This window comes from Xenopus laevis, chromosome 3L (assembly GCF_017654675.1).
Source record: "Xenopus laevis strain J_2021 chromosome 3L, Xenopus_laevis_v10.1, whole genome shotgun sequence".
Taxonomy (NCBI): Eukaryota; Metazoa; Chordata; class Amphibia; order Anura; family Pipidae; genus Xenopus; species Xenopus laevis.
Window position 1 is genome coordinate 3559272 of NC_054375.1, and position 25792 is coordinate 3585063.

General features: G+C 43.7%; 1 protein-coding gene across 2 annotated transcripts in view; it reads left to right on the top strand.

Moving 5' to 3' along the window:
• Positions 1-25792, top strand: part of shisal1.L (shisa like 1 L homeolog) — a 45227-nt gene that overhangs the window by 15543 nt on the left and 3892 nt on the right. The window contains exons 2-4 of one of the 2 annotated variants that reach the window (XM_041585833.1): positions 11974-12073; positions 15664-15877; positions 18968-19253. In XM_041585833.1, coding sequence (XP_041441767.1) covers positions 12007-12073; positions 15664-15877; positions 18968-19253 — 567 coding nt within the window. In that variant the 5' untranslated portion in view covers positions 11974-12006. Of the gene's footprint in view, positions 1-11973; positions 12074-15663; positions 15878-18967; positions 19254-25792 lie in introns of those variants that run through there. The other variant, XM_018251875.2, reaches the window with a different exon arrangement.

Genomic DNA, 25792 nt, shown 5'->3' on the forward strand with positions numbered 1-25792 from the left:
AGCAGGGTGACACCCCAATGTTTCTATATATCTGTAACCTTGTTATGAGCTAAGGGGGGCCAGTCTGAAGGTCAGTTAGGGGGAGATTTGGGGTGAGTGTTTATTTGTACCCTGGGTACCCCTGGAACTATAGCAGGGTGACACCCCAATGTTTCTATATATCTGTAACCTTGTCATGAACTAAGGGGGCCCAGTCTGAAGGTCAGTTAGGGGGAGATTTGGGGTGAGTGTTTATTTGTACCCTGGGTACCCCTGGAACTATAGCAGGGTGACACCCCAATGTTTCTATATATCTGTAACCTTGTTATGAGCTAAGGGGGCCCAGTCTGAAGGTCAGTTAGGGGGAGATTTGGGGTGAGTGTTTATTTTTCCCCTGGTACCCCTGGAACTATAGCAGGGTGACACCCCAATGTTTCTATATATCTGTAACCTTGTTATGAGCTAAGGGGACCCAGTCTGAAGGTCAGTTAGGGGGAGATTTGGGGTGAGTGCTTATTTGTACCCTGGGTACCCCTGGAACTATAGCAGGGTGACACCCCAATGTTTCTATATATCTGTAACCTTGTTATGAGCTAAGGGGGCCCAGTCTGAAGGTCAGTTAGGGGGAGATTTGGGGTGAGTGTTTATTTGTACCCCTGGGTACCCCTGGAACTATAGCAGGGTGACACCCCAATGTTTCTATATATCTGTAACCTTGTTATGAGCTAAGGGGGCCCAGTCTGAAGGTCAGTTAGGGGGAGATTTGGGGTGAGTGTTTATTTGTACCCCTGGGTACCCCTGGAACTATAGCAGGGTGACACCCCAATGTTTCTATATATCTGTAACCTTGTTATGAGCTAAGGGGGCCCAGTCTGAAGGTCAGTTAGGGGGAGATTTGGGGTGAGAGCTTATTTGTATATAAAACATATATTGTTTCATGTTGTTACTTCTCCCTCATTTGTCCCATCTCTGGCTCATGAGTGATTGTGACTCAGCATCCCATTAAGTTTTAATTCCGAATGTTTCGTGATTAAATGATTTAAAAAGAAAAAAAAAAAACAGACTGACCTGAATGCTTTGTCCTTAAATGGTGCTTTAAATCCTGAAAGCTTTATGACATTTCAAGAGATTTAAAGCCACAAATAACAGGAAAGGAGGAAAGGAATTTAATTCTAAGATCTTTCCAGTATAAATGAATGACAAAATTGGAATTTGAATTTATTTGAAATGCAATTTCTATTGAAAACAGTCTGACCCTTACTCTGCCCTCACTTTTGAAACAAGTAGCAGAAGCCAGCTGATTAACAACACTGGAAAGAAGCTCCTCCCTCCGGTAAACTGCCAGAAGGATATTGTAGCCCCACCCACTGCTTGAGTCACAGACTCCAGAGCTTAAACACATTTTCCATTTGTTATATGGAATTTATGTCTTTATGACTGATCTCTGATAATAGGAATGCAGGGCGTTTGGCAGCGAAGGAGTTAACCTCTCCTCGATCCATTAACAATCCAAGGTATTTAATTCCGACCTCCTTGTGCCTCGTTCCAGCTGCTCATACCAAGAGGGCATATGGGAGCTTTATTTCCTGGCACAGCTCAGGATTCTAATTAGGGGGGCACATAAAATAGTATTTTCTTTAAAGGGCTGAGACTATTGGAATATCTCAGTTCCCCTCCACCGCCCACACAAACCAATGGCTAGTGATGCCTGTAGCATGGAGACATCTTTATTACATTGGGAAATTATTTTCCTGCATAAGAAAAAAGCTCTTATACTGTATATATAGATAAAAATATACAGAGAAGGAATGTTCTGGGCACACAATAAGCTATACCCTCATACTGTACTGTCTAAGGGAATCAATATGGCACCTCCTCCTCCCATATGTATAAATACAAATATATAGAGAAGGAATGTTCTGGGCACACAATAAGCTATACCCTCATACTGTACTGTCTAAGGGAATCAATATGGCACCTCCCTCCTCCCATATGTATAAATACAAATATACAGAGAAGGAATGTTCTGGGCACACAATAAGCTATACCCTCATACTGTACTGTCTAAGGGAATCAATATGGCACCTCCTCCCATATATATAAATACAAATATACAGAGAAGGAATGTTCTGGGCACACAATAAGCTATACCCTCATACTGTACTTTCTAAGGGAATCAATATGGCACCTCCTCCCATATGTATAAATACAAATATACAGAGAAGGAATGTTCTGGGCACACAATAAGCTATACCCTCATACTGTACTGTCTAAGGGAATCAATATGGCACCTCCCTCCTCCCATATGTATAAATACAAATATACAGAGAAGGAATGTTCTGGGCACACAATAAGCTATACCCTCATACTGTACTGTCTAAGGGAATCAATATGGCACCTCCCTCCTCCCATATGTATAAATACAAATATACAGAGAAGGAATGTTCTGGGCACAGTATATCTTTTTCTCTATAAAGTGAGGGATATTTGCTACAATCTGCAATCAATCTTTATTTCTGTGCTGCAGACTTAATTAGAGGCAGTAGAACGATGCTCCTGTGGTTTATTAGCAGATTACTGTCGGAGGGAGATGCTGCCGCTGAGATTATTCTGTAAGTAAATAATGAGCTACAAAAAAAAACCCATCATATTCAAACAGGGACTCAGTATAAGGGCTCTTACTGACGAGCGGTTGAAGCTGCGCAGGAATAGACGCATTAAATTTTTTCCAATGGGTCTGTACTCACACAGGCACGTGTAGGCGATAAACGCAGGTTGAGACGCAACATGCTTCATTTTTCCTGCGTTCGGCGCCTACACGACTCTCTAATTGGCTTTAGATCACACCCTGGACATTCTGACTCTCTTATTGGCTACAATTAGATCACACCCTGGACATTCTGACTCTCTTATTGGCTACAATTAGATCACACCCTGGACATTATGACCTTCTCATTGGCTACAATTAGAATTTCCTGGACATTCTGACCCGGCACCCAAGGAATCACATCCTGGGAAATCCGACTCTCTCATTGGCTACAATTAGATTACACCCTGGACATTCTGTCTCTTTCATTGGCTACAATTAGATCATAGCATGTACATTCTGATCCTCTTATTGGCTACAATTAGATCACACCCAGGACATTCTGACCTTCTTACTGGTTACAATTAGATCACACCTTGGACATTCTGACTCCCTCATTGGCTACAATTAAATCACACCCTGGACACTCTGACTCTCTCTTTGGCTACAATTAGATCACACCCTGGACATTCTGACTCTCTCATTGGGTACAATTAGATCACACCTCGGACGTTCTGACTCTCTCATTGGCTACAATTAGATAACACCCAGGACAGTCTGACTCTTTCATTGGCTACAATTAAATCACGCTCGGACATTCTGACTCTCTCATTGGCTACAATTAGATCACAGCATGTACATTCTGATCCTCTTATTGGCTACAATTAGATCACACCCTGGACATTCTGACTCTCTCATTGGTTACAATTAGATCACACCCTGGACATTCTGACTCTCTCATTGGCTACAATTAGATCACACCTTGGACATTCTGACTCTCTCATTGGCTATAATTAAATCACGCCCTGAACATTCTGACTCTCTCATTGGCTACAATCAGAGCACAATCTGGACCATATTTCCTATTTATAAGAGTGCATTTTATAGATGACGCAGGAAGCAGCAGGAATCTCTCCTGGATACAAAGTTTCTTCTCTAATGAGCAGCAAATTAAATGCTTCTAATAAAACCTTAAATCAAATTACGCTCTCTTAGGCTCATTAACTACAGATTTAAAGATATAAAAAGGAATTAGCATATTTAATTTAGCAGCGCACGTTCATTAGTTAATCCCGGGGAGCCCAAATGCCACAATATCTTAAATCAAACCGTAGAATTTGTGTCTTAATTTATAATTGTACGAAACATGGGGGTCACAGTCCATCCTTATGCCCATGCATTGGGGGTTACACTGTATCACATAATAGATTGGTACCAGTTTGTTAAAGGGCCAGCGCACGTGTGAATTCTCTGTTCAGACTGTAGACAAACATTGAATGAGCACTAAGTACAAACAGACCCACGCAGCAGAGGCCAAAAATAAAAACAAATGCTGAAGGCCGTCCCAAGTGGCGCTCATCGCTCTGAACTGTCTGCCGCTTCATTTGCGGTTCAGGAAAAATTGGAATTTTGCCTTTTAAAGTCGGCTGTGGGGGTCTCGGAGTATCAGAATCAGATGTTTGGGCTGGGAATCCCCCGCATGCAATTGGCAGAAGCAAGAGGAGCGGCGAGAAGGGGTTTCGCTTCGATGTTTTTGTTTTGGATTTTATCTGAATCCCTTCCTTTTTCACATGCTGCTGCCTGTGACGGATCCTATGCACCCCGAATAACCCCAGAACATTGCAAGCACCCCCATATCCCATATTAACCCCTTAATATGCAAAGCATTGTCACCTAAATAAGGACCATTGGAATCTATATCCGGAAACCTGAAGGGCATAAGAAAGCTTATGTGAGACAGAGGAAACAAAACTACTGCTCAGTCTCTCAATGAATCTCCAATAAAACTACAAACCCTTTATTTAGTGGCCTTAAAAACAGAGATGATAATGTATAATTGCTTTGCCTTGTTATTTATCAAGTCTATATCAGGGGAAGCGCCTGACAAATATAGGACAAGGCGCCTGTGATCTAATGGGCCTTTATTTTTAGTAACTTTATTCTGCATAAGATAAATGCCGGGAGAGAATACACTGCAGATATAAGTAGGAAATTGGGGTGGAAATGACAAACGGAGCGATAAGTGGGTCACAGGAAACAAATGGGGTGTTAGATGGATGAGCAGTAAGCACACGGAATGCTGGGAAATTCCATAGGCACTATCAGTGTAGCCCTTTTGGGGTCGGAAAGAGGGGGAAGTACATGTAGAAGCAACAGTTTTGTGATCCACAATGTTGGGGTTGCTGAAACATTTGGAGGGGAGTTAAATGCCAGGACCTGTTTTGAAGCCCAGTTTAGACCTGGCAGAACCCATGGGTTGGCCCCAAAACTCTACATGCCAGATAGGAAATCCTAATTTGGCCATTGAGGGTCCGTCTAATTATACAATGCCTAAATATATACAGTATAACGTTAAGTATATCCTTGAGGAAGACTCTTTCTTTCTTTTATTGTTAATGAGACCCAACGATATAATCAAACCCGATTTGGTATCAGGTGCAATTACCTACAATCATCTTCAATTACATACATTGTGACCAGGATCGCTTCCGAAGGATAATCAAGGGGCCAGTTTATCAGAATCCCAGGTTTTTATATCTGTGAGAATGGTGGAGAATGCGGAAAAGGGGAGATAAAAGCCGAAAAGGAACCCCATAAGGCTCACTCCAATAGTTTTAGTTTGGTGGGTGCTGTATCGGAAGTCAGTGATTTTGGTAATACAAGTATCCATAGACCAAAGCTGTTGAGGTGTGTCCCCCTGTCCCTTGCTTAGGCTAAGCCTAACTTCTCCCCTTCATTTCTGGCACATACTGTTACCAATCAGTTGTGCAGTGACCCCCACCACGTTTTTCACCGGTGTCCCGCCAGCCCAGTCTGACCCTGGTTGACAACACCAAATTATATGAGATTCACCAGTGCAATTAAAATGTAACCCCTCTAAGCCCATTGCGGTTTTTCATAACAATGCACAAATGCTGCATAATCAGTGACCTAGTCAGAACCAAACCCAAAATGTATTGGTTTTAATACATAGGAAATAAAGCTTTTCTCATGGGTGCAGCCATTTTCCCTCTAAGGGTTCAGAGGAGCAGTTCAGTAAAGCAGGTGCAGACTCAGTTACAATTGGTTACAATATTTGATACATTTCTCCGCATCATCAAAGGCAATTCAGCAACTAATGTATCAGCTGAACTTCCTAGAGCTCAGGGATCATGTCCAGTAGAGCAGGAGTTTAAAAAGTCCGCTCCCACCTTCATTGAGCTATTCCGGGGAAGGTGAATAATGAAACTGCAGCACTTTAGAGTGGAGGAACCTTAACAGATTGGGAAGATGAAACCAGCCAATGACAATTACACAGAAGAAATCATTTTAGTCAGCCACATAGATATTTACTTAGAATTTTATTTTTTTGGCATTAAAAATTTTGACATATTCCAACCAACATTTTATAGGGATGTAATGAGGGCTATATTCATTTAAGAGCCGGATTTCCAAAATCAACGGAATTCAGAATCCCGCGCGGCGTAACACTTGGGTTTATTTGTTTAAAGGTTTTTATTGGAAACAGACTCCTGGCTGAGGAACATGGTGGAAACAACGTGCAACCTGATATCAGAGCTCTCAGCAGAACAGTGTGGGTGGGAAAGGGAATGGAGCTTAGTCAGGTAGGGAAAGAGTTCAGTCTTAAAGGGCCAGTACATACAGCATCAATCTATTGGTAATTTGCGATATCTGCTCCCTTGCCATAATTTTATATTTGAACATGAACCTTGACTTGGAGAAAATGCATTCCAGAAGCAAAGGTGCCAGAAGCAAGATGAAGACAGTATGGTTGAGGGCTAAATGGAAAGAGTAGGGCGAGATGAGACAGTAGGACCTGGTGGACACAGTAGGACAAGATGTTGGTTGTAGGGCAAGATATAAAAAGTTGGACATGATGGAGACAAAAAAAGATGGAACCAGCAGGACAAGACAGTAAGGGGCAGATTTACTAAGGGTCGAATATCGAGGGTTAATTAACCCTCGATATTCGACTAGGAACTAAAATCGTTCAACTTCGAATATCGAAGTCGAACGATTTAGCGCTAATCCTACGATCGAACGATCGAAGGATTATTCCTTCGATCGAACGATTAAATCCTTCGAATCGAACGATTCGAAGGATTTTAATACAACGATCGAAGGAATATCCTTCGATCAAAAAATTACAGGCAAGCCTATGGGGACCTTCCCCATAGGCTAACATTGAGTTCCGTAGCTTTTAGCTGCCGAACTAGGGGGTCGAAGTTTTTCTTAAAGAGACAGTACTTCGATTATCGAATGGTCGAATAGTCGAACGATTTTTAGTTCGAATCGTTCGATTCGTAGTCGAAGTCGTAGTCGAAGGTCGAACTAGCCCATTCGATGGTCGAAGTAGCCCAAAAAACACTTCGAAATTCAAAGTTTTTTTAATTCGAATCCTTCACTCGAGCTTTGTAAATGTGCCCCTAACAGTGGGCAAGATGGAGTCAATAGGACAAGATGTAGACAGAAGGACACGATGGAGACAGTAGAACAAGGTGCATACATTAAGACCGATAGAGATTATAAAGCAAGATGGAGACAGTAAGGCTGAGGGCTAAATGGAGACAGTAGGACAGGGAAAAGACAGTAGGACAAGATGGAGACAGTAGGACAGGGTGGTAACAGTGGGTGAGATGGAGACAGTAGGACAAGATAGAGAAAGTAGAATAAGATGGAGACAGTAAAACAAGCTGGAAGAAAGTAGGACAAGATGGAGATATTAGTGCAAGATGTAGACAGTAGGACACGATGGAGACAGTAGGACAAGATGGAGAAAGCAGGACAGGATGGCAACAGTGGGTGAGATGGAGACAGTAGAACAAGATAGAGAAAGTAGTGCAAGATCGAGACAGTAGGGCAAGATCAAGACAGTAGTACAAAATCAAGACAGTAGAGCAAGATGGAAATAGTAGGGAAAGATGGAGACAGTAGGGCAAGATGGAGACAGTAGGACAAGATGGAGACAGTAGGGCAAGATGGAAAAAGTAGGGTAAAACGGAGACACTATTACAAGATGGAGACAGTGGGTGAGATGGAGACAGTAGAACAAGGTGCTGACAGTGGGCCAATAGAAATTATAAAGCAAGATGGAGACAGTAAGGCTGTAGGCTAAATGAAGAGAGAGTAGGACAAAGTGGAGAGAGTAGGACAAGATGGAGACACAAGAACAAGAGAGGGATAAGTCTTTTTCATTGCTGCCAATTATACTGTCCTTGTGGTTGAACAAGAGCCGTAGGTTGGTTCCTACTTTCTATAAACAATGTGGCTCCTGCAGAACCATTTTTGCCCTGCTAACAATAAGTACTACCCTGGGACGGAATAGTTCTGGAGGCAGCCCATTTAAAGCCCAGCTTGTGTTTGTGGCCCGTATGTGCTAGTGTGGCACTTAATGGATGTATTAAGCTGAAGGCTTCTGCTCACTCCAGGAGATCAGTGTAAAGATTTGATACCTACCATGAGATGGTGTTAAGCACCCCAGGGCATTCAAGGGCCGATGAGATGGCGACTGACTGCACGCTCATCTGATACGGAAAATTGCTTGAGTTGGAAACATAATCTGCAGAGATCAGAAACATATAATGGGTTTTTGTAAGGCAAAAATAACATAACAACCGAGTGGCAATGAGAGGCTCAGGCTACTGTTGCTTCCTGCTTTGTGCTGCAATTATTAAACAAACCGAATTACCCTGGGCTGGCAAGAGGCATTAGCCGGGAGTACTTATATTTACTTATATTTACTTATATTTACTTATATTTAAAAATATATATTTCCTTTTTCATGCCCTCTTCTTGCCACCTTGCTCTATGGTCTCCATCTTGCCTCTCTGTCTGCATCTTGCTCCACTGTCTCCATCTTTCCTTTCTGTCTCCATCTTGCCCTACTGTCTCCATCTTGCCCTACTGTCTCCACCATGTCCTACTGTCTCCATCTTGTCCTACTGTCTCCATCTTGTCCTACTGTCTCCATCTTGCCCTACTGTCTCCATCTTGTCCTACTGTCCCCATCTTGCCCTACTGTCTTCATTTTGTCCTACTGTCTCCCTCTTAAGCTACTGTCTCCATCTTGTCCCTCTGTCTCCATCTTGCTCTACTGTCTCCCTCTTGTCCGACTGTCTATCCTGCTCTACTGTCTTCATCTTGTCCTACTGTCCCCATCTTGTCCTACCATCTCCATCCTGCCCTACCGTCTTCATCTTGTCCCACTGTCTCCACCATATCCTACTGTCTCCATCTTGTCCTATTGTCTCAATATTGTCCTACTATCTTAACCTTCTGCTACTGTCTTCATCTTGTCCTACTGTCTTCATCTTGTCCTACTGTCTCCATCTTGTCCTACTGTCCCCATCTTGCCCTACTGTCTTCATTTTGTCCCACTGTCTCCCTCTTAAGCTACTGTCTCCATCTTGCCCCTCTGTCTCCATCTTGCTCTACTGTCTCCCTCTTGTCCCACTGTCTATCCTGCTCTACTGTCTCCATCTTGTCCTACTGTCCCCATCTTGCCCTACCATCTCCATCCTGCCCTACCGTCTTCATCTTGTCCCACTGTCTCCACCATATCCTACTGTCTCCATCTTGTCCTATTGTCTCAATATTGTCCTACTATCTTAACCTTCTGCTACTGTCTTCATCTTGTCCTACTGTCTTCATCTTGTCCTACTGTCTCCATCTTGTCCTACTGTCCCCATCTTGCCCTACTGTCTTCATTTTGTCCCACTGTCTCCCTCTTAAGCTACTGTCTCCATCTTGCCCCTCTGTCTCCATCTTGCTCTACTGTCTCCCTCTTGTCCCACTGTCTATCCTGCTCTACTGTCTCCATCTTGTCCTACTGTCCCCATCTTGCCCTACCATCTCCATCCTGCCCTACCGTCTTCATCTTGTCCCACTGTCTCCACCATATCCTACTGTCTCCATCTTGTCCTATTGTCTCCATATTGTCCTACTGTCTTAACCTTCTGCTACTGTCTTCATCTTGTCCTACTGTCCTCATCTTGCCCTACTGTCTCCATCTTTTCCTACTGTCCCCATCTTGCCCTACTGTCTCCATCTTGTCCTACTGTCCCCATCTTGCCCTACTGTCTCCATCTTTTCCTACTGTCCCCATCTTGCCCTACTGTCTCCATCTTGTCCTACTGTCCCCATCTTGTCCTACTGTCTCCATCTTTTCCTACTGTCCCCATCTTGCCCTACCTTCTCCATCCTACCCTACCATCTTCATCTTGTCCCACTGTCTCCACCATATCCTACTGTCTTCATCATCAGCTCTGTGTATCATGATGTTCTTATTCTGAACCCCCATGATCTCCAGGACACATCCATGAGGCAAAGGGAGTCCAGTTCATAGCGGCTGTTCCCTGGCTCTGACAGACACACAGAAATGAAATGTTTTACTGAAACTATAGTTTATGACAGCAATGAACCTGCCAATGTGACAGTAATAAAATTCTCTTTTCCGATTGTTCAGCTTTTCTTTATGTTCTCATTTAATGCTCGTAAACTTCTCGCTCACGTCCAATGTTCCTGCCACGGACGCTCACATTCCCCAACGGAAAAATGATCAAATCAACCAGTTATTTGTTGTGTGGAACATGATGGTAATGGCCGGGGGCTAATAAAGACAAAAACACCTTAACCTTCACCTAAAAATGATGTTTCTGTCTGCTGCACTCAATATACCAGTTCCTCCCCATGTAATAATAATAAATAATATGGATGTACAAACAGCAGAGATTACTGTAATTAAACTTTATTTTGTGTGACAGGGGAAAGATGGGGGGCTGTGCCTATATATTATACACTTACATTATGTGCATATATGATATGGGGTGACAGAGGAAAGATGGGGGGCTGTGCCTATATATTATACACTTACATTATGTGCATATATGATATGGGGGTGACAGGGGAAAGATGGGGGGCTGTGCCTATATATTATACACTTACATTATGTGCATATATGATATGGGGTGACAGAGGAAAGATGGGGGGCTGTGCCTATATATTATACACTTACATTATGTGCATATATGATATGGGGGTGACAGGGGAAAGATGGGGGGCTGTGCCTATATATTATACACTTATATTATGTGCATATATGATATGGGGGTGACAGAGGAAAGATGGGGGGCTGTGCCTATATATTATACACTTACATTATGTGCATATATGATATGGGGGTGACAGGGGAAAGATGGGGGGCTGTGCCTATATATTATACACTTACATTATGTGCATATATGATATGGGGTGACAGAGGAAAGATGGGGGGCTGTGCCTATATATTATACACTTACATTATGTGCATATATGATATGGGGGTGACAGGGGAAAGATGGGGGGCTGTGCCTATATATTATACACTTACATTATGTGCATATATGATATGGGGGTGACAGGGGAAAGATGGGGGGCTGTGCCTATATATTATACACTTACATTATGTGCATATATGATATGGGGGTGACAGGGGAAAGATGGGGGGCTGTGCCTATATATTATACACTTACATTATGTGCATATATGATATGGGGGTGACAGGGGAAAGATGGGGGGCTGTGCCTATATATTATACAGTTACATTATGTGCATATATGATATGGGGGTGACAGGGGAAAGATGGGGGTATATCTGTGCCTATATATTATACACTTACATTATGTGCATATATGATATGGGGGTGACAGGGGAAAGATGGGGGGCTGTGCCTATATATTATACACTTACATTATGTGCATATATGATATGGGGGTGACAGGGGAAAGATGGGGGGCTGTGCCTATATATTATACACTTACATTATGTGCATATATGATATGGGGGTGACAGAGGAAAGATGGGGGGCTGTGCCTATATATTATACACTTACATTATGTGCATATATGATATGGGGGTGACAGAGGAAAGATGGGGGGCTGTGCCTATATATTATACACTTACATTATGTGCATATATGATATGGGGGTGACAGAGGAAAGATGGGGGGGGCTGTGCCTATATATTATACACTTACATTATGTGCGTATATGATATGGGGTGACAGAGGAAAGATGGGGGGCTGTGCCTATATATTATACACTTACATTATGTGCATATATGATATGGGGGTGACAGGGGAAAGATGGGGGTATATCTGTGCCTATATATTATACACTTACATTATGTGCATATATGATATTCTATTGCAGATAACTCTCTAATGGACAGATGAGAGATAAAGGATGACAGGCTGGGCTTACAACTCCCTCAATGTGCTGATCTTTCTGCTTTTGGTGATCTCTTCAAAAGGTAAATTTGTTGTTTTGGGGAGAGCGACTCCACATTTGGGGGCAGACGTCTCGCTGCAATACAGACACAGATTTACATTGTAATAACTACACTAATAACTACTACATTGTAAAACATTGATATTAAATGTCAGAACTAATATTATGGAAAGGGATAAACAAATGCTGGCTACATGCTACACATGAATGAACACGAGGAAGGAGATCCCTGCTCCGTAGAGCTTGCAATCTAAGTAGAATTATTCTATAATTAACTGATACATAGGACTCCCAGGCGCCTGGCTGCTTTATGACTACATTAAAATACTTGATTCGCTCCCCCTTTTCGTTATCACTTTCCCTCGGATGATAAAACATTCGCCGCTGCCTGGCTGGATTCCCACATTCCACTTCAGATAAGAGACTTCAGTAAATGTGTCACCCACTCTGCTTGGCATCAAGCTCTTCCCAAGGTACCTGCCTGCTCAACTGTGTTTTTATATAGATCTGCAGAAAATAGGGGAAAATCCTCTGTTTTGAGGTTTTTATTTCATACCAAATTCAATAAATACAGTGCTCCTCACAGCTCAGTTTATACTTTTATATAGAAGCCCTACCCCAAATCTCCCCCTAACTGACCTTCAGACTGGGCCCCCTTAGCTCATAACAAGGTTACAGATATATAGAAACATTGGGGTAACAGTCACCCTGTTATAGTTACAGGGGTACCCAGGGCACAAATAAACACTCACCCCAAATCTCCCCCTAACTGACCTTCAGACTGGGCCCCCTTAGCTCATAACAAGGTTACAGATATATAGAAACATTGGGGTGTCACCCTGCTATAGTTCCAGGGGTACCCAGGGTACAAATAAACACTCACCCCAAATATCCCCCTAACTGACCTTCAGACTGGGCCCCCTTAGCTCATAACAAGGTTACAGATATATAGAAACATTGGGGTGTCACCCTGCTATAGTTCCAGGGGTACCTAGGGTACAAATAAGCACTCACCCCAAATCTCCCCCTAACTGACCTTCAGACTGGGCCCCCTTAGCTCATAACAAGGTTACAGATATATAGAAACATTGGGGTGTCACCCTGCTATAGTTCCAGGGGTACCCAGGGCACAAATAAGCACTCACCCCAAATCTCCCCCTAACTGACCTTCAGACTGGGCCCCCTTAGCTCATAACAAGGTTACAGATATATAGAAACATTGGGGTAACAGTCACCCTGCTATAGTTCCAGGGGTACCCAGGGTACAAATAAGCACTCACCCCAAATCTCCCCCTAACTGACCTTCAGACTGGGCCCCCTTAGCTCATAACAAGGTTACAGATATATAGAAACATTGGGGTGTCACCCTGCTATAGTTCCAGGGGTACCCAGGGTACAAATAAACACTCACCCCAAATCTCCCCCTAACTGACCTTCAGACTGGGCCCCCTTAGCTCATAACAAGGTTACAGATATATAGAAACATTGGGGTGTCACCCTGCTATAGTTCCAGGGGTACCCAGGGTACAAATAAGCACTCACCCCAAATCTCCCCCTAACTGACCTTCAGACTGGGCCCCCTTAGCTCATAACAAGGTTACAGATATATAGAAACATTGGGGTGTCACCCTGCTATAGTTCCAGGGGTACCCAGGGCACAAATAAGCACTCACCCCAAATCTCCCCCTAACTGACCTTCAGACTGGGCCCCCTTAGCTCATAACAAGGTTACAGATATATAGAAACATTGGGGTAACAGTCACCCTGCTATAGTTCCAGGGGTACCCAGGGTACAAATAAGCACTCACCCCAATCTCCCCCTAACTGACCTTCAGACTGGGCCCCCTTAGCTCATAACAAGGTTACAGATATATAGAAACATTGGGGTGTCACCCTGCTATAGTTCCAGGGGTACCCAGGGTACAAATAAACACTCACCCCAAATCTCCCCCTAACTGACCTTCAGACTGGGCCCCCTTAGCTCATAACAAGGTTACAGATATATAGAAACATTGGGGTGTCACCCTGCTATAGTTCCAGGGGTACCCATGGTACAAATAATCACTCACCCCAAATCTCCCCCTAACTGACCTTCAGACTGGGCCCCCTTAGCTCATAACAAGGTTACAGATATATAGAAACATTGGGGTAACTGCAGTCCCTACATTACGTGTGTAACACAGAAACATATATAAAAGTATCACAAGACAAATGTTGAAGTGGTCCGCAGGCCCCGGGGGGATTCGATAAAGCCGATAATAAAGGTTATTTGTGCCCAGAGGGTGTCACTATTATTAGTCTTGAGAGAACAGATCACATCAGCAGCTCAGGACTCACTTTCCAAGTAAAGATGCTAAAGATTAAAATATAGATGATACCGATGTATAATTTATGTGCCACTCGACTGAAGGATCCTCAGCGCTGGATTAATAACAGTTCATCGCACCAGCGCAAGAGCCATTAATAATCACTTTATTTGTCTGCAAGGGCAGCGAGTCAATAGAATTCTTCTGTCCAATAGGTGCACTTGCCAAGGTTCATCTGAGAGACAAATGTGTATTATTGTGTATATAGCACTCTTACTGGATGTTCTTTTATATGGATAGCTACAATCCCAGCTGTTCCAGTGTAAGTATCCCCTGTACTAAGCACAATTCAGCAGGAACAGTCCCTTAAATTTGCTCATAGTCTGTACAGAGAGATCCCATAAAACTATGGCAACATAGGTATTCCCTGTAGTAAGCACAATTCAGCAGGAACAGTCCCCTAAGTTTGCTCATAGTCTGTACAGAGAGATCCCATAAAACTATGGCAGCATAGGTATTCCCCTGTACTAAGCACAATTCAGCAGGAACAGTCCCCTAAGTTTGCTCATAGTCTGTACAGAGAGATCCCATAAAACTATGGCAGCATAGGTATTCCCTGTACTAAGCACAATTCAGCAGGAACAGTCCCTAAGTTTGCTCATAGTCTGTATAGAGAGATTACTATGGATTCCTTCGCACTAAGTAAAGTGTAGTTGTATAGTTGCACTTTATGATGGTCGCATTGCTACATAATGTGGGTCACATAGAGTGTAACTGATTGTGAGACATCTCTATTATCTCGTATTCTCTCACGTGAGACAGATTAGTGACAGTCAGAGACCCCCCTGTGACCCCACTAAGGATTCTCGCTCATGTGCTTCTTGTTACACTCGTTTGGCTCCGGCAGTAATTTCACCAAATGAGAAGATGCCGCACGTAGTTGACTTTATGTGACCACATGAAACAGGCGTAATTGAGATTTTGGAATGGAGCGCTGCTTTATATTTATATATATTATATTATATTGTATATACTGTGGGCACAGCCCAATCACAATGTTCCTGACTCGCCTGCCAGTGGGATGCGGCTGAAGGGAACCTTGAGGTTTTCCTCGTTAGGAAGTCGATTAATTTGACTAATTATAACTTTCTATACAGGTTATATATATGCAAATTCATCTAACCCTAATGAGTCGGGTGTGACCTTAGTGTTGGATGTGATTGGCTCGTGAGGCCTATGTGAAAGGTTCTGGAGAAGGGCTGATGTAGAACTGCACCTTGACACCCGCCTTGTTGTTCCCTTGCAGCTTCCTCTGCGCATTTTCGGGTGTGTGAACCCTACATGGACCACAAGGGACGCTACCACTTTGGATTCCACTGCCCACGCCTTTCCGACAATAAGACCTACATCTTCTGCTGTCACCATAACAACACCGTGTTTAAATACTGCTGTAACGAGACCGAGTTCCAGAACGTGATGCAGATGAACCTGACTCTGAACTCAGACGCCTATGTGCACAAGTAAGTCCTATTCATCAGGTGTAACCAGGTGCAGAACTCTGATTCTCTGTACTTCCTGGGCTGTTCTCTTTCCCATGGTCAGACAGGAACCTCCCCCTGGGTAAGTGAATCCAATCTCCCCCAGTACTTACCCAGGTACAGAGCTCTGATTCTCTGTACTTCCTGCTCCTGGGCTGTTCTCTTTCCCATGGTCAGACAGGAACCTCCCCCTGGGTAAGAGAATCCAATCTCCCCCAGTACTTACCCAGGAACAGAGCTCTGATTCTCTGTACTTTCTGCTCCTGGGCTGTTCTATTTCCCATGGTCAGACAGGAACCTCCCCCTGGGTAAGTGAATCCAATCTCCCCCAGTACTTACCCAGGTACAGAGCTCTGATTCTCTGTACTTCCTGCTCCTGGGCTGTTCTATTTCCCATGGTCAGACAGGAACCTCCCCCTGGGTAAGTGAATCCAATCTCCCCCAGTAATTACCCAGGTACAGAGCTCTGATTCTCTGTACTTCCTGCTCCTGGGCTGCTCTCTTTCCCATGGTCAGACAGGAACCTCCCCCTGGGTAAGTGAATCTCCCCCAGTACTTACCCAGGTACAGAGCTCTGATTCTCTGTACTTCCTGCTCCTGGGCTGTTCTCTTTCCCATGGTCAGACAGGAACCTCCCCCTGGGTAAGTGAATCCAATCTCCCCCAGTACTTACCCAGGTACAGAGCTCTGATTCTCTGTACTTCCTGCTCCTGGGCTGTTCTCTTTCCCATGGTCAGACAGGAACCTCCCCCTGGGTAAGTGAATCTCCCCCAGTACTTACCCGGGTACAGAGCTCTGATTCTCTGTACTTCCTACTCCTGGGCTGCTCTCTTTCCCATGGTCATTTCTTCATTTATGCAGGACAACCTCTTCTTTTGGGAGTACTAGTTACCCTTTAAGAAAGAGTTGTTGGGGGAGATTTAGGAGGGAGCAGAGACAGACAATGCAGTGGGGAAATATATATATAAATATGAATAAAGGAAGGCCAAGCACAAGCCTAAAATCTCATTTCCATTTCAATTCAACAATCCAATTAATAACATTTATAAATAAATCCATAATCTGTCCATTAGTTCATCGCCATGGCAACAGTGGAAAGCCAAAATAGCAGCGCGGATCGCTTCGGAAGCTCATGGTTTAACCATTCTTGGACCCCTGTGTTCTGGGGGGTTAATTTAAGGGAACATGCACCTTATTCGTTATACTGCAGCTAGATGTGCAATATGGCAGCTCCTGCAAAGAGAAATGTACAGGACAGGAGTATTATCTGATGAGATTTCATTCTGGCATCGGCCACCCATAGTCCCACATTTACAGGTTTTTATATCCAGGATTTATTCCCTGGAAGTCAGAGCTGGAGTTTGACTGTTGTTATTCAGCTCAATGATAAATAGACTTTTGGGCCCCATTAACTGCGACGGGACCAGATGACGATTCCTCCCCAAACACCATAGGAAACAGCTGTTATTTACAAGAGGCAGATGGGGAGTCTGATTAATAAATTGTTGTGGATTTTTACTCCCAGAAAATACATGTTTGTGTCACCGTAATTTATAATTGTCGCTTTCCCTGATGCGTACGCCAGGCCCCTCGAAATCACTATTATCCTAATATATATACTGAAAATATCTCACAACTGGGACACTATATATTATATCTGTCCACTATATTCTCCACATATACCCCCTGGGATCCTAACTTAAATGAGAAAAGGAGATTTCACAATCAGCATAGGAAGGGGTTCTTTACTGTAAGGGCAGTCAGGTTATGGGATTCCCTACCAAGAGAGGGGGAATGATTGATTCATTGGTGGGGAGGAAAGGAGATTTCACCATCAGCATAGGAAGGGGTTCTTTACTGTAAGGACAGTCAGGTTATGGGATTCCCTACCAAGAGAGGGGGAATGAGTGATTCATTGGTGGGGAGGAAAGGAGATCTCACCATCAGCATAGGAAGGGGTTCTTTACTGTAAGGGCAGTCAGGTTATGGGATTCCCTACCAAGAGAGGGGGAATGAGTGATTCATATGTGGGGAGGAAAGGAGATCTCACCATCAGCATAGGAAGGGGTTCTTTACTGTAAGGGCAGTCAGGTTATGGGATTCCCTACCAAGAGAGGGGAATGAGTGATTCATTGGTGGGGAGGAAAGGAGATTTCACCATCAGCATAGGAAGGGGTTCTTTGGGGAAACAGTCACCCTGCTATAGTTCCAGGGGTACCCAGGACACAAGCACTCACCCCAAATCTCCCCCTAACTGACCTTCAGACTGGGCCCCCTTAGTTTATAACAAGGTTACAGATATATAGAAACATTGGGGTAACAGTCACCCTGCTATAGTTCCAGGGGTACCCAGGACACAAATAAGCACTCACCCCAAATCTCCCCCTAACTGGCCTTCAGACTGGGCCCCCTTAGCTCATAACAAGGTTACAGATATATAGAAACATTGGGGTGTCACCCTGCTATAGTTCCAGGGGTACCCAGGGTACAAATAAACACTCACCCCAAATCTCCCCCTAACTGACCTTCAGACTGGGCCCCCTTAGCTCATAACACGGTTACAGATATATAGAAACATTGGGGTAACAGTCACCCTGCTATAGTTCCAGGGGTACCCAGGGTACAAATAAGCACTCACCCCAAATCTCCCCCTAACTGACCTTCAGACTGGGCCCCCTTAGCTCATAACAAGGTTACAGATATATAGAAACATTGGGGTAACAGTCACCCTGCTATAGTTCCAGGGGTACCCAGGGTACAAATAAGCACTCACCCCAAATCGCCCCCTAACTGGCCTTCAGACTGGGCCCCCTTAGCTCATAACAAGGTTACAGATATATAGAAACATTGGGGTGTCACCCTGCTATAGTTACAGGGGTACCCAGGGTACAAATAAACACTCACCCCAAATCTCCCCCTAACTGACCTAGACCTTCAGTCTGGGCCCATATCTTTGCATATAACCCTACCTCTGGGTGTTAGGTGTGCATTGGTACCCCACTTCTCCCCCAAGCTGTATGATGGAGTGTGTTTGGGGGTTCAGTACTTACTGTGTTGTCTCTTTACTTGCAGCAATTACAGTGCGCTGGTGGGGGTCTGGATCTACGGGTTCTTCGTGGTGGTCCTGTTGGTGCTGGACTTCCTCTATTACTCGGCGTTGAACTATGACATTTGCAAGTTGTACTTGGCTCGCTGGGGGATACAGGGCAAGTGGATGCGGCAGGGGCAATATAACAAAGCTGCGCAGGAGCCGTGCCAGTCGCAGACTCAGGGTCAGACGTCACACGCTGTTCACACGCTAAAGGGAGTTGCAGTTAGTCCGACACTGATGTCTTTTCAGACTTCCACCGCCTGGTAAGTACATTCCCCTTGTACAGTATGGCAGCTCCTACCTATCAGAACCAATATACAGAGAAGCAATGCATGACAATCTCATACTGCAGAAAGCAGTGTACTGTTCCTTTAAGGCGCTCTGCACCTCTCTGCTTTGTGTTCTCACTACTCTGAGAGAGGGGCACATTTCCGGGGCACAGCAGGGACCCATTATAATTAGCCTAGAGCTTCCAAACATGGTGTGACTAGTAGGGCAGCTTTATGGCAAATAAACACGGTGGCACTGCCAGCCAAGGGGCATAGTGTCAGTACTACCCCTCCTGTGGCCCATAATCCCCAACCCCACAGAGGCATTGGGCATGGGGTTATAGTTCAACACAGAAAGAGGCGCCCAGGTGACCTATTGAAAGTCTGCCCCTAGAGGCAAGAGTAGGAATTTGTCAGGGTGCACTCATTTGGTAAAGTTCTGATTGGCTGGTCCTGGGAATGTTCTAATGCACTGATTGGCTGCAGGTTGGTCTGGTCCTGGGAATGTTCTAATACGCTGCTTGACTACAGGTTGGTCTAGTCCTGGGAATGTTCTAATTCTCTGATTGGCTACAGGTTGGTCTTGTCCTGGGAATGATCTAATGCTCTAATTGGCTACAGGTTGGTCTTGTCCTGGGAATGTTCTAATGCTCTGATTGGCTACAGGTTGGTCTTGTTCTGGGAATGTTCTAATGCTCTGATTGGCTACAGGTTGGTCTTGTTCTGGGAATGTTCTAATGCTCTGATTGGCTGCAGGTTGGCTGATCCTGGGAATGGTCTAATGTTCTGATTGGCGGCAGGTTGGTCTTGTCCTTGGAATGTTCTAATGCTCTGATTGGCTACAGGTTGGTCTTGTTCTGGGAATGTTCTAATGCTCTGATTGGCTGCAGGTTGGCTGATCCTGGGAATGGTCTAATGTTCTGATTGGCGGCAGGTTGGTCTTGTCCTTGGAATGTTCTAATGCTCTGATTGGCTACAGGTTGGTCTTGTCCTGGGAATGTTCTAATGCTCTGATTGGCTGCAGGTTGGCTGATCCTGGGAATGGTCTAATGTTCTGATTGGCAGCAGGTTGGTCTTGTCCTTGGAATGTTCTAATGCTCTGATTGGCTACAGGTTGGTCTTGTCCTGGGAATGTTCTAATGCTCTGATTGGCTGCAGGTTGGCTGATCCTGGGAATGGTCTAATGTTCTGATTGGCAGCAGGTTGGTCTTGTCCTTGGAATGTTCTAATGCTCTGATTGGCTACAGGTTGGTCTTGTCCTGGGAATGTTCTAATGCTCTGATTGGCTGCAGGTTGGTCTTGTCCTGCGAATGTTCTAATGCTCTGATTGGCTACAGGTTGGCTGATCCTGGGAATATTCTAATGCTCTGATTGACTACAGGTTGGTCTGGTCCTGGGTATGATCTAATGCTCTGATTGGCTACAGGTTGGTTTTGTCCTGGGAATGTTCTAATGCTCTGATTGGCTACAGGCTGGTTTTATCCTGTGAATGTTCTAATGCTTTGATAAGCTGTAGTTTGGTTTATATCCATGACAGTAACAATCACTTTGTATCTTTAGCACTTGATACAGTTTGAATTCGATTCGTTTTTTTTATCACTGCGCTTCTCATCTATTTATTGCCATATTGCTATAGTGGTCACATATTTGACCAAAATCCAAGTCTATTAAGGCCCTGCATGTGCCCAGACAGTGACGGGGCTGATATATATGTAATACATTAAAAAGGTCATCTAGAAAAACAAATACTCTGTAAAGCTACAAATGTATCGGTATTATTACTTGATTACTAATCTTTCCATACAGGCCTCTCCTATTCTTACTCCAGTCTCTTATTCATATCAATGCATGGTTGCTAGGGGAAGTTGGACCATAGCAACCAGATTGCCATAACTGCAAACTGGAGAGCTGCTGAATAAAAGGCTAAATAACTAAACCATGATTAATAAAAAATGAAAACCAATTGCAAATTGTCTCAGAATATCCCTCTCTACATCCTACTAACAGTTAATTTAAAGGTGAACAACCCCTTTGATTAAAGATTTCCCAGGGAAACAGTAAATTGATGCTGAATTCTATATTCACAAGTCCATTCTAGGAGATGATGAGGGTGTTAATGGTTTTTTTGGTGAATAATGGATTATGTGCAAGAACTTCAAGGGAGGAAACCGACCCAATTTGCAATAATTAAACCAGGGAATTGTTATAGGCACCTTCTTCTTTATATAAACTGTCTGTGTTACTGTAATTTGCTTTTTATTTCTTGCATGGACTGGGGGCAATATGGGGTTCTGTGCTTATATATTATACATTTACATTATGTGCATATATGATATGGGGGTGACAGGGGAAAGATGGGGGGCTGTGCCTATATATTATACACTTACATTATGTGCATATATGATATGGGGGTGACAGGGGAAAGATGGGGGGCTGTGCCTATATATTATACACTTACATTATGTGCATATATGATATGGGGGTGACAGGGGAAAGATGGGGGGCTGTGCCTATATATTATACACTTACATTATGTGCATATATGATATGGGGGTGACAGGGGAAAGATGGGGGGCTGTGCCTATATATTATACACTTACATTATGTGCATATATGATATGGGGGTGACAGAGGAAAGATGGGGGGCTGTGCTATATATTATACACTTACATTATGTGCATATATGATATGGGGGTGACAGAGGAAAGATGGGGGGCTGTGCTATATATTATACACTTACATTATGTGCATATATGATATGAGGGTGACAGAGGAAAGATGGGGGGCTGTGCCTATATATTATACACTTACATTATGTGCATATATGATATGGGGGTGACAGAGGAAAGATGGGGGGCTGTGCCTATATATTATACACTTACATTATGTGCATATATGATATGGGGGTGACAGAGGAAAGATGGGGGGCTGTGCCTATATATTATACACTTACATTATGTGCATATATGATATGGGGGTGACAGGGGAAAGATGGGGGGCTGTGCCTATATATTATACACTTACATTATGTGCATATATGATATGGGGGTGACAGAGGAAAGATGGGGGGCTGTGCCTATATATTATACATTTACATTATGTGCATATATGATATGGGGGTGACAGAGGAAAGATGGGGGGCTGTGCCTATATATTATACACTTACATTATGTGCATATATGATATGGGGGTGACAGAGGAAAGATGGGGGGCTGTGCCTATATATTATACACTTACATTATGTGCATATATGATATGGGGGTGACAGTGTGGGTACAAGGCAGAGGAATAAACACTATACCCCTATGATGTAAGTAAATAAATATAATAAACACATTTGGCCTTTACACTGGGCACATTATTTACATTCATTAGACGAATGACACTTCTTTTGGTGAAATCTAAAATATAACTTGACATTACTTCTCCTGTTCTCAGAAATTCTCGCCCCATTCTGTTCCCACAACATGAAAAGAATATTTAATGAGCACAGAAGCTTAAGGCGGAATATTTTATTCATTTATAAAGACAATGGGGGGGGGGTAGTCAGAGTCGCTTGCAGCAGTGGCGCATTGTTTCGGTGGTGCAGGTCGGGGCCATAGATCTCGTTGGGCTAATGGGGAACATTTAGTAACTGAGCAGAATAATGAGGCGGAGGAGTCCAACAAACTGTAATTATTTTTTGGAAAAAGAGATTGGGAAATTTATTTGCTGTGTTAATGGAGCTAATTACTGCCTTATACCTAAACATGTCATTATTATTACCCACATCGTTCTCATTTATATGTAAGCACCGGTAGATTTATTGGCATCTGCAGCCGGAGCCCAATCCTCATAGAATGACATTCACATACAAACTGGTTACACTGAATTGGTATTAAATGAACGCAGATTGAGGCAAATGACTGATTAACCAAATTAAATAAACGTCTTTACTAATGTAACAGTGTCAAATCATGAGCATGGCATAGTACTCTCATGGCTTTACTGAGCAATAACTATGAGATCTGAGTAAATGATGACATAGAGTCTGTAGAGCAAGATGGAGACAGTAGGACAAGATAGAGACCGTAAGGCAAGATGGAGACTGTAAGTCAAGGCGGAGACAGTAGGACAAGATGGAGTCAGTAGGGCAAGATGGAGACAGTAGGACATGGTGGAAGCAAAGTGGAGACAGTAGGGCAAGGTGGAGATGAAGACAATAGGACAAGATGGAGACAGTAGAACAAGATGGGGACAGTAGGGCAAGATGGAGACAGTAGGACAAGATGGAGACAGTAGGGAAAGATGGAGACAGTAGGGAAAGATGGAGACAGTATGGTAAGATGGGGACGGTAGAACAAGGTGGAGACGATAGGGCAAGGTGGAGACAGTAGGACAAGATGGGAACAGTAGGACAAGATGGGGACAGTAGGACAAGATAGAGACCGTAAGGCAAGATGGAGACCGTAAGGCAAGGTGGAGACAGTAGGGCAAGGTGGAGACAGTAGGGCAAGATGGAGTTAGTAGGACAAGATGGAGACAATAGGACAAGATTGAGACAGTAGGACGAGGTGGAGACAGTAAGGCAAGGTGGAGATGAAGAAAATAGGACAAGATAGAGACAGTAGGACAAGATGGGAAGAGTAGGACAAGATGGGGACAGTAGGGCAAGATGGAGACAGTAGGACAAGATGGAGACAGTAAGGCAAGATCGAGATAGTAGGATAAGGCAGTGACAGTAGGGCAAGGTGGAGACAGTAGGGCAAGACAGAGACAGTTGGGCAAGATGGAGACAGTAGGGCAAGATGGAGTCAGCAGGGCAAGGTGGAGACAGTAGGACAAGGTGGGGACAGTAGGACAAGATGGAGACAGTAGGGCAAGGTGAAGACAGTAGGGCAAGGTGGAGATGGAGGCAGTAGGAGAAGATGGAGACAGTAGGACAAGATGGAGACAGTAGGACAAGATGGAGACAGTAAGGCAAGATCGAGATAGTAGGATAAGGCAGTGACAGTAGGGCAAGGTGGAGACAGTAGGGCAAGACAGAGACAGTTGGGCAAGATGGAGACAGTAGGACAAGGTGGGGACAGTTGGGCAAGAAAGAGACAGTAGGACAAGATGGAGACAGTAGGACAAGATAGAGACAGTAGGGCAAGGTAGAGACAGCAGGGAAAGATGGAGAGAGTAGGACAAGATTCAGACAATAGGGCAAGGTGGAGACAGTAAGGCAAGGTGGAAACAGTAGGGCAAGGTGGAGCCCTACTGTCTATGTTGTCCTACTGTCTCCATCTTGTCCTACTGTCTTCATGTTGCCCTACTGTCTTCATGTTGTACTACTGTCTCCAATCATGGGTATGGAAATCAGAGGCAAACAGCAGAATACCTGCTAATCAGTGCTTTATTGTGCGTCCACACGACATGTTTCGGGCAGCAAAAGGCCCTTTTTCAAGTGTGTACAAATCACAGTGAAAGGTTGCTTTAAAGATCCACACAGGAAGTCCCACCTCTTAATTAGTCAATCAATGTATCACATTTAACCCTTAAAATTATTACAATTGGCTCTTAACAGTATCACCAATGCCTATCTGGATATATAACATATTTCACAGATACTGATTACTGCCCTGATTTAGAATACATAGTTGCGAGCAGCGACTTTAGAAAATATCTAAAGGGTAAGATTTACTGGTAAATATGAGCAATTTGAAACAATGCAATATGAAAAGGGCAGTTGTAATAAGGTACTCTATAGGTAGGCTCTTTTGTGAGCAGTTCCTTCAGGTGTTTATTTTTACTGTTTTTATTGTATATACAGGCTGATTTTATTACACCATTGGGAATTTCCTGGAACACAATGTACAATTTTTTAACACCATTGCGACACGATGGATGGATTTGGAGGCCATTATATGTATTTTTCACAATAATATGAACTTTTAACGTTTAACTTTTTCTATGGATTTTACAACACTTTTTATATGTTATATATCCTGTAATTATCACTCCCCCCAACTCTGTGCTCCGCAGAAAGATAACAAGAGTCTGGGGGGATAGACCCCCCCCCTCTCCACTGTCACATGACTCTTATTTATTCCCTCTCCTTTAATTATACTACGGTCAAATAGATTGGCCAAAGAACATTTGGTCAGAAGTCCGAGTAACCTGGACTGGTAAATGGTTTCACAAGGTAAATAACCCCTGGGGTTGCTCTTTGTCTGAAGGTTTTTAATGATCAACTAATGGCCAGAGACTCTCTGCTTGAGAGTAACAGCATTAACTTATTTCTCCTAAATTCTGCCGGATTCCAGCTTTCTGCACTCAGAAGTGTGAACACAAGTGACGCTCGTGCCTATTTATGGAGTCCATATTATATAAATAAATATTTTCTGCAGGGAACAGAATAAAATGTTCTTAGCGGGAGTGAGTCTTCAAGATGGGAGAGTTAAACACGGACATTTCTAAATGTGTCAAGAGCTGAAGGGTCGGCGAGGTCCATCAATCATGAGGCAGGTGGGAACATGATGGGAGTTGTAGTTCACAACAGCATGCTCTTCTTTG